This window comes from Cibotium barometz, chromosome 20, assembly GCF_041138505.1.
Source record: "Cibotium barometz isolate CiBa-2024 chromosome 20, ASM4113850v1, whole genome shotgun sequence".
In the NCBI taxonomy this organism is placed as follows: Eukaryota; Viridiplantae; Streptophyta; class Polypodiopsida; order Cyatheales; family Cibotiaceae; genus Cibotium; species Cibotium barometz.
The window spans coordinates 29,524,999-29,535,532 of record NC_141065.1 but is presented as its reverse complement, the minus strand read 5'-3'; the positions used below and the strand labels follow the sequence as shown (position 1 = coordinate 29,535,532).

Sequence of the window (10,534 nt, the reverse complement as noted above, 5' to 3'; positions counted from 1 at the left end):
CGAGACTCTCCAAGGGTGAAGAAACTGGAACGGTGCGATCTGTCACACCGGTGCGAAATTTAAAGACAAATTGCTGAAACAAGCTGCCAGGGCCTATATCCAACCTATAGGCAAGGAAGCAATTCCAGAAATGCATTTTTTTTGCACAATGCAGGAAGAGCTTTGCTGCCAAGAACAAGTCTTTGGTTGTGAGTATCAAGGAGTATCTTCAGAGCCAGGTTGAGGCATGCGTGAAGTTCTTCAGAGCTCAGGCTATTGATCTCATTCATTGTTTTAAGCCCCATTATCTAGGATTTCTTCGCGCGCGAGGCCCAACAAACCGACCTGAACCTTGTTAGACATATCAAAGTGTGCTTCTGCAGCTGCAACTATGTCTCTTCTTGCTTTTCTAGGCTTCTGTACAATGAATTTGTGATTATTTATACTCTAATAGACTGTGGGGAGGTAATGAGAAGCTGAGCTTGAAGAAGCAAGTAACTCGACTAGGTGCCACGAAACAGGAAATCGCAAAGTCAACCAACTATCAATGTCTACGGTGTTGGGATTTCCCTTTGGGACTCAACCAACTATTGATGTCTACGGCTAACGAATTCACTTTGTGCCCAAACGAGTACGTAGACACAAAGATTTATTCATACCCTGATTGAATAGAGTGTCGTTCGCAATAACAAGGACAGTTAGCTGAAAACGCAGTCAACTAATGGACACAAGTGCGGAGCAATATTTTCATGAAGATGTGACTCTTAGTTGAAGAAGGCGCCAAAGCACCACACTTGGCGATGTTGCACATACCTTGCAATCTGTGCACTCCAAGAAACAACATTTCCAGAAAGTAGCTCCTCAAGCATGTCCTCTTTAGGCTTAGCTATTTGATCAAGCTACCTTGATAGCCAAACTTGCAAGAGAAGCTTTGCTTGCATCTTAATTTTGTTCTTGATTTGTTTGCAGATTGCGACTTTGGTTACAAGGTCGAAGATTACTCGTGCGTACCGACAATAGTTATAACTCTACATTAATTAACAATCGTGAAACAATATCATACAAGACTCGTCGCATCCTAGACTTTAGTATCACAAGTTGACAAAGATATTCCTATTTTTCTCTCTTTTATATTCGAACAAACTAATGACCGCTTTCAACACTGAAGGTGTATCTTTGGTCCACTTTTGATACCAAGAGCGTCATTTAGTAAACGGGAGAAGGACACGTTCCCTTATGTTTATGTATGGTTCTTTTTCACTCGCACAAAATTCCTACGACTTGAACGACATGTCACTCAAATTCAAATGTGCTAACCAATTTATAATTATCCTTTTTGCATGGTACTTCAAGATCTCAATCAATCATAAGCGTAAGCATGCGGTTCATCAATAGCGGACGTGTCTCTAGCACCCTTCCAAGTATATTTACAGATTCATGTTCTTTTTATCACTTTGAGATATTTTTAAGTAAAATTGTACAATTGGATATTTATTAATTTTAAACTTTGCCTTCGAGAAATATCAATCAAAACCGCCAAACATTTACTACTATAGGTAACATAACAAACCGAAACTTGGAAAAGACACCCACAAAAAAGACATGCTGTAGAAATTAGGACTTCGAGGAAAAGAAAACAACTACTAACGCCAAACACTTCCACGTGGTATAATGTGGCGATGTTATATGAGCAATGACGTTTTGAGCATGATATTGTTGGTATGAGTCTCTCAAGTGGGTCTTTGACCAAAAGGACACTGCCTACCCTCTCAGCTCTGGGGCTTTTAAAAACAATCCAGCTCAGCACTAGTGCACAGGCACGTGATGGTTTAGATGCTGAATATAAATCAAGAGCTCTCTCAATAGCAATGCAGAAATTCTACTGAACTCAAGGTCTCAGGACATGATAAGCTGGCATTTTTTTACTGTTCAGTTGAGATTCTGGAAGTGAGAGGGGAGAAGCACATGGAGAAAGTGTAAGGAACACGTTGCACAAGATACTTCTCATGAACACTAGGGCTCCAACTGTCATCGCCTCCAAGCCCCATGTGCTTATGATCCAGGTGTACCTGCACATGTAGATCATGCATAAGTTTAATGTCTCGACCATTATTTGTTCTCAAAGCTAGTAGCTGCATAAGTTTAATGTCTTGACCATTATTTGTTCTCAAAGCTAGTAGCATGTGACCATAATAACAACACTCTCCTTGAATGGTTTAGGTGTGTATAGGGTGCAAAGAAGAGAGTTTTTGTTCTGCCTGGACTGTTTTCACTGGTGGCAGTTCAATGATCTCTAAATACCAATGTAAATGGGTAGGTCAAATGTACCTCAATGCTTTGGCCATGGCACAGCTCCTCTTCATGTGTTGCTTTGTCTAGATCTTCAGTGCTGTAGTAGCTTGCATTCATCTGCATTGGAGGACTGCCATTGATTGTTGAGGCAAGAAGCCCAATGTTTCTTGCCGTGCTCTTGAATGAAACCCACCTCACATCTGCTCTTCCTCCACATTCTCCTGGAAAAATGTAAGGTACATGGAGGTCTGATACACCTGCTTCATAGATGCCAATATGTGCTGCATGCTTTCTATCAGGATAGCATTCAAAAGGACCCCGCCCATACCAAGCCACGCAATTGAATTCATTTGCCAATTGAAATACCACCCCAACACGAGGTAGAGGTGGAAGCTGACCTTGTGGCTTTACATCAATACTGATCGTCATATGCCCATCCCCATATACCTTGTGATGCATACGTACCTCGAAACCTATTGGCTCACTCTTTGGTGATGAAACTACTTTAGATGTTGTTGATAGATTTTCTACCATTAAATTTGGTCCTAATGCTTCCTCTGTCTTCTTAGCGGGATCCAAATTGGATGTTAGATCTGCTGCTTCAACATCCTTGGGTTGCATCATAAGATTAGTGACCACTTCCACTAGACTATCTGAGACATGTTTCACTTGAAAATCAACAGTATCTGTGATGACAAGAGATTCAAGTCCACATTCCTTCCATTGAAAAGCATAGCTGGCATTTCCACCACCTCTGTCATTGTCTGTTGGAGCTCTGTAAAAGCAGGGTCTTGGTCCGCATTCAAGAACAACCACATCATTTACCTGATGCAGACAAATAAGAGTTTTCTCATATGAGTCAAATCGCAATATTCCAATCCTTTCAGCACCAATAGAGAGTCTTAGAAAAGGAAATAATGTTTTCTATAAAAAATTTCCTGCAGAAGTATCATCTGAAGAGGGAGCCCCCCTTCCTTATCTCATATGTATATTTGGACTGCTTTTTAGCAGCGTTGTATTCAACCGTATGGCTGGTTTTTTTTTATAACTAATAGAAGGATCTTTCTTTGGGAAAAAGAAAACACTCATCCAACAATAAATATAGTTCATGTCCATTTACAGGCACATTTGTATGATTTCTAAAATAGATTTAGGCTAAACTAGTTGCCTAGTTTGTGCAGGAAAAGCTATGGGAGCATACTGAAACCAAGGTGTCATGGCCCCAAAGGTCATAACATGGCCGGGATATTATTTGAGGCTACGCTTATGCATAGGAGTGGCCTTGGATAGGGACACCACACGTATTAAGTGACTTATGGGTACTTATGGCATGGGTTAGGTGAAAGGGCTTATTTATTCATTAGTGTACTTTCCTGCTTTATTTATAGCTCAACCCCATACAAGTGACTTATGGGATCAAAAGTTATTATCCCTCACAAGGACTCCTGGGGGTTCAAGACCCAGGCAAGGCCTTGGCCATGGCTCTAGCCACACATTTGAATAGTGGGCTCCGGTGGTATGGGATGCCAGGGCTTGGGCAAAGGCATGGTCATGGCATTGGTCTAGCCTTTCTTGGGGGTGGGGATCAGCTCCTGGTCACCACTCATCCTCAAATATGTATTACGTATTTGGCTGGAAGGGATAATTAGATTCATGTTTTGTGATTGATGCTTTTGGTCTTGTGTAATATGCTTTTGTTGCAGGCAAAATAGACGCATGTTGCTGTATTTTATGTGCGACCCGGATGGATGCAGGAGCATGGGCCTTCATGCCAATTTCTGACCTGCATTTTAGAAAAAGCAGAAGCTGGAAGTACTGTTTTGATTGTACACTAAGGTGCAGCCGACATCTAGGCTATGGACAGGCTGAATGGGAAGGCACTGGATAGAGCTGTATGCAGCAGCAAGAGGCTGCTGCATCTGTAATAAGGCCGATGGTGTGTTGTTTCTTCTGCACAATCCAGTTGACGGGCTATTGAGATTTTTTGGGCTGCACATGCTTTTTTGCACGACTGTGGTGGGCGGCGGCCGTGGGCATTTGGTCCGGCTGCCAAGAGAGGACAGGATGCCCATGGGGGCTGGCCTAGTGAGGTGCCCAAGGTCAGCCACCTGACCCATTGGCCTTGGCCCGCCTGTTTAAATCCTGAAAAATGCAACATAATGCATTAATTAAAACAAAAATTAGCAATCAATTGAAAACCAAAAGAAAAGAAACAGTGCATATTCCAAGGTTTTTTTTAAAAGGAAAAGAAATGCATGTAGTCATGAAAACCAGTGCTTTTTATCATCGCTGTATATGGCTTGAAATTCTACTCCCCATACAACGATCAGAAATTGCACCATCTCTCTCTCCTGTGCATCAGTACTACTTAGTTCTCTGAAGCGTTTGCCTTTTTTTGATTTTAAGCAGGATTATGGACAGCACTGTGACTAATCCTAACGTACAAGACCAACAAGAGCAGCCAGTTCCAGATAGAATGGGGCAGCCCGTTGATGGTCTGCCTAGTGGTGGCGCTTTGGCAAAGGTGGCTTCTCTAGCCACGCCCACACTTGAGTAGCTGTTGGCATGTATAAATCAAATATCTTATTCAGTTGTGCAAATGTATCATCCATTCCAACGGCAGCAGAAAATTTACCAAAAACAACCCATACAATTGGTGCAAGCATCATATCCTTCTTTTTGAACAAAACTTTTTTCAGGCGAGAAGGAGAAGACGCTTGACTTTGTGCACAAGGACTGTGCTTGGCCCATGCTCAGAGCTCCCCATGACAATTGGTGCAAGCATCATATCCTTCTTTTTGAACAAAACTTTTTTCAAGCGAGAAGGAGAAGACGCTCGACTTTGTGCACAAGGACTGTGCTTGGCCCATGCTCAGAGCTCCCCTTGACACGTGTGGACAAGCACCCAAGATGTCACCGCAGTGCATGTTTTGCCTCGGCAGAAACCCAAACCCTAATTTTCAAGATTGTTAGACTGAAGATCTGTTCACGTCATCGTGAAGTGCTTGTTGAGAGGAGCAACTGTGTCTCTTGCAGCATCTTCAAATTCAAAGTGGTTTGAGAGATTTTTAGGAGGATGACTTTTTGCATAAAAAGTCAATAAAGTTGGCTTTTGGTTGCTTTTTAAAAGCAAGTTACTTTCTAAAAGTGCTTTTTAAAAGCAAAACTTGCTTTAAAGCAAGGGGACTACCAAAACCTATATAAGCAAGGCTTGGGGAGAGCTTTAGGCATAACACATCACGTGGATTCATTGAGTGACGGCCAAGGAGCTATCACTCTTGGATCTTGGGCATGTGTGTGTGCGGGAGCGCTCTGGCTATTTGTTGTGGAGGTTCGGGCTGAAGTTGTAACGGCAGATCAACTTTTGGAATAGAAAGAAATACCACAAGGGACGCCACTGGTTTTGGGGTCAATGCAGTGTCTTGTGTAGGAGCACTCTAGCTCCATCCCCTTCTCTCTCTCTTGAAGTTTCAGTTATTTAAAGTGCTTGTGTGGTGAAGATTTTGTTTACCGTCCATCAGTTTTATTGAAGGCCAGTTTCATGGTTCCATCATCGGGATCACGTCAACTTTCTCAAGGGGACAAGCTTGCGGTCGTCTGCACGCAAGCATGACGGGAAGAGACGAGAAAGAAGCCACAGAAGAGAATCGGTTTCTTTTGGTAAAAAGCAAAGCAGATTCACATGGAGCAAAGACACATGAAGATGCACAATGAAGACCTGTGTTAGCATGTATAGATCATGCCATAAGCATTTGAGTGGGTAAAAGTCAAAAAGCAAGGCAGTTTTTACCAAAAAGTTGAGTTTGACAAAGTCAAAAAGCGGATCAAAGTGTGTGGAAAGGTCGACTACGTTAGGGTAGTGGCATGCATGTGGCTTGGAACAACTCGGGACATGAGAACATGCAAAGGCAAGCATGTTTGACCAAGGGTTGACTAAGTTTGACCACACTTTGACCAAGGGTTGACCAACGCTTGACTCGAGAGGGGTCTAGAGCATTGCCTAATGCTCAAGAGGGGGATTCCTCTGCTCCCTTGTCACAAATGCACTCGAACGGGATCTAGGAGTCACTTGGTGCTCTCTTTATGATTCACTTGAGGTACTAAGGACTGACATACATCTGCTAGCGGGACTTCTATGCTATGTGTACTAGTCACATGGTTTATGGTTATGTTATCTTTTGACTTGGGTATGGTTGGAAAAAGATTGGGACGCAGATCTTTACCGTATGGTCATGGATGTACCTATATTTGTACCACTTTGTGTATGGAAATATTTGTACATGTGGAGCATCTTGCATGTGTATGTCTGTGATGATACCGCTAATCATGGGTCCTACGGGATGGCCACATTTTAGAGCAGTTGGGACATCACCTAGAAACATGTATATTGCATGGAGTAGATGCTTGGTTCTTGATGACACTTGTTTTGTGTTCTTTCTTTGTGCTGCTCTCTTTCATGTTGGCAGAACTTGGATGTTTCAGTTGCACTATGGAGCGCAATTGAGAACGATTGCATTCTTTCAAGAGGGGAATATGTCAACACAATGCACGTTTTATCTTGGCAAAAACCCTAACCCTAATTTCCAAGATTGTCAAAATGAAGATCTGTTTGCGTCATCGCGAAGAGCTTGTTGATAGGAGCAACTTTTTCTCTTACGACATCTTCAAATTCAAAGTGGTTTGAGAGATTTTTAGGAGGATGACTTTTTGCATAAAAAGTCAATAAAGATGCTTTTCAGTTGCTTTTAAAAGCATGTTAGTTTTTAAAAGTGCTTTTTAAAAGAAAAGCTTGCTTTAAAGCAAGGGGGCTACCAAAACATATATAAGCAAGGCTAGCACATCACGTGGATTCATTGAGTGAAGGCCAAAGAAGCTATCACTCATGGGATCTTGAGCGTGTGTGTGTGTGTGTGCGGGAGCGCTCTCGCTATTTGCTATGGAGGTTCAGGCTGAAGTTGTAATGGCAGATCAATATCTGGAATAGAAAGAAATACCACAAGGGGCGCCAATGGTTTTGGGGCCAATGCAGTGTCTTGTGTAGGAGAACTGTAGCTCCATCCCTTTCTCTCTCTCTCTTCAAGTTTCAGTTATTTAACATGCTTGTGTGTGGTGAAGTTTTTGTCTAACACCCGTCACTTTTATTTAAGGCCGGTTTCATAGCATGTGACTTGGGTAATCGGACAAGAGGGTACCATATCAAGGGCTATCGAAGGCGCTCCTCTGCTAAAGCTGGGGAGGATTGTTGAAGGGCCGGTCTGAGGTGGTCCCAATTCGAAGGAAGGCTACAAATCTATCCTCGAATGTTGAGCTAAATCCATGGGCCCGTATCTCTGTGAAGATCCATCTCGGACTCTTGGACCAAGGACCACCCAAAACAGATGCCAACCATGCCACCTTGTCCACAAGCCCACTCATAAACGTAAAAACAGTCCAGTCTGGAGAGGTGGTGGCTTGTACCTTTCCTGTCTGATCTTGAGAAGCTCAAACTCCCTGGGCTACGCCCGAACTTTGGTAAGTGCCATGAACCCTGTCCCCATAGAGCCAAAATCAGCTCCTCCCAAGCCGAGCACTCCGTTCTTAAAACGGTATCCGTTCCTCTTCCGAGTATGTCCTTCGCCGCCTCTAGCATGTTAAAATCACCATCCGTGCATCAAAAATCAAGTTGTGGAACGGACAGACAGAACATGCTCCAAAAAATGGCTCTTCCGAATCAATCATTGTTGATAAGAGCTACTCAGTGACGGAGATGCATACACCGTCCTAGATCCCGGAGGGACCAAAAGCACGGGACCAGAAGGTGTGGCTTCTGCCCTAGAGAATGTTCTGGCATCTGCGAGTGCAACCCTCGGAGAGATGGTGCTCCTAAAGGAAGAGTATGTCAATAGGTCCACCGACTACAGCTCTGTGAAGCTCCCCTTTGAGGATCCCGCACCTCCACCCAAACCCTGAATGTCCCATGAGACATACGGGAGGGGAGGCAGCGCGGGAGAAGGGGAGGGGAGCTGGTGGCTGGCAAGTGGAAGGCGGTGGCAGAGAAGAGGCAAAAGAGGGCCGCACATGGCACAAAGGGGACGGATAAGGGGGGCAGCGCGACAGACCGATGGAGGGGGGCTAGGCACAGCCTGCGCGGCAGAGCACAGGAAGGGAGAGGGGGTTGTGCAGCACACAGGGACGAGAGGGATCCTCTAACTTGTGTTGACAAGGCTTTGCGTGGCAGAGCAGAGGAGAGGGGGGGGGGGGGGGGGGGGGGGGTGGTTGGCGCAGCACACAGGGACAAGGGGGCTCCTCCTGCTCACGTTGACAAGGCTTCCTCTCCTTGTTCCTTCTCCTTCACTACGGGTTGTGCTTCATCTCAATTGTAGGTTCCCTTTGGCCCCACCCCTCAGGAGAACTCCATGGCAGCCACTCCATCGTCCCTGTTCTGTTCGAGGCCACCCTCAATTGCCCACTTTCGAATGCCAGACTCCCAACTCTTGGCATCTTCCGTGGCTTCTCTCAAAGCACACACCATGGTGTGTAAATTTGTCAGCAGTTGACCCGGTTGAGGCCAAATCTGCGACCTTGTCTAGGCGGCTCTCATTGGTTAGCTCGGTGGTATCATGGACATTCAGTTCCTTGAGAATGAGTACACCAGGGTGGAGTTTAACTCTCCCACCTTCGTGGAGAAAACAATCCATGAGCCCGCTCACATTTAAGAAAGCTCCGAGACTTACTTCGCACCATGGAAACATGGGTTAGCCCTAGATTCAGACCCACTGCCATGCACTACAGGCATCCCCATGACGGCGTGCTTGTTATGATGTACAAGCTTTGGGAATGGGAGATCATGGAGGAACATTTATAGAAGGCCAACAAGTGCACTTGATTTCGTTGACCGTGCTTGGTAGGATAACATGGAATGTGGGAAACCACTTTTGCAGGCCATTGGGCAGTGCCTGGACAAGGGCCATGCCAACGAGGTTTCAAGGAGGGACACGTGTGCATTTTATGGTGGTGACCAATTCACATATTTTAATGACGGTGGACACTTTGGAGGAAAGGCCAGTCAACTTATAACATGAGCACTGTGCATTTAATCATATCTGAAAGGGATTACTCACAAGGCGCCCAACTTTACTCCATTATGTGCATGGACACTATTTTTGAATGGACACTATTTACTGGGATACACTTTAATAAGGCTGGGCACACATTAAAAGAGGACATGAGCGTGCTTTTGAAGATTGGTGCAGTTTGTGATGTTTTAGGCAATTTTAAACTGTTTAATGCAGTTTTCAACCTGTTTTCCGCTTCTACAACAATCCAACAACTTTTTTGCATTTGCCCATACATGTTGTATTGTTGTTCGCACAGTCCGTACATATCTGTACAGTTCTGTGCAACATCCGCACATTTATCATTGTTAGGAGAAAATCGCAAACCCCAAAACCTTGTACAGAAGAGGCCAGAGAACAGGTGGTCCAGGTATGATAGTGCTTGGGGGGTATGTGGGGTATGTAATTTGTGATGTGTGTGGGTGTAGAATTCCTGACTGTTAGCTTGCAGGGATGCTCTTGGGTTTAGCTGGTTAGCTTGCTTTCTTGGATTGTGGATATGTGTTGCACTTTTTCATCGTTGTATATATAGCATGATGTGTGTGGGGTATGCCTGTGATAATGTGTGTATGTTTGTAACAATGCTCAAGGGGTGATGACAACTCTTCTAAAGAAGCTCTTAATGACATTGCACTCTTGATCTCGGAGACTTTGATGGTATACGATGCCATTGACTCACTTGGGCATTGGATTGATGATGAAGTTGTAGCTATCACATCCTGAGAAACTTGCTTTCGGGAGAGAGTGGTGGCTGCGGACAAGTGGATGCGGTGGTGTTGTGATGGACTTGTTAAGTGGGCACTGGGAGCCTAGCCATGTGAACAAGGGCTTTGAACAAAGACTTTCGAAGATGGAGACTCTGGGCAGTCGTGTGGCCAACGACCACGCATTACTGGTGTGTATGCAGCATGGCAGCTAGTTGACCTACGTGTGATAGGCATCAAGAACTCATGGAGAGAGAGGAGGATAACAGCTAGAGCTCACATGGGCATGGCGTGGCAACGAGCCGACTAATCCTGGGGGTGTGGAGACTGATCAAGATGGGCATGGGGGGTCCTCTCTTTGGCATGAATGAAGGCGCAGTATGGCAGTGCAGAGAGAGGTGATAATGGGGCGACACGGCAGCTGTCCAGCAGTGTTGGGATTGATCGAGAAGTAATGGGGAGCAA

General features: G+C 44.7%; 1 protein-coding gene across 2 annotated transcripts in view; it reads right to left on the bottom strand.

Moving 5' to 3' along the window:
• Positions 1 to 1,572: 1,572 nt before the first annotated feature.
• LOC147627766 (glycoside hydrolase family 2 protein) overlaps positions 1,573 to 10,534 on the bottom strand; it is a 149,286-nt gene continuing 140,324 nt past the window's right edge. For both annotated transcript variants that reach the window (XM_086814725.1, XM_086814727.1), the window contains 2 exons: positions 2,308 to 3,096; positions 1,573 to 2,048 (listed from right to left, as the gene is read on the bottom strand). In XM_086814725.1, coding sequence (XP_086670851.1) covers positions 1,902 to 2,048; positions 2,308 to 3,096 — 936 coding nt within the window. In that variant the 3' untranslated portion in view covers positions 1,573 to 1,901. The remainder of the gene's footprint in view (positions 2,049 to 2,307; positions 3,097 to 10,534) is intronic.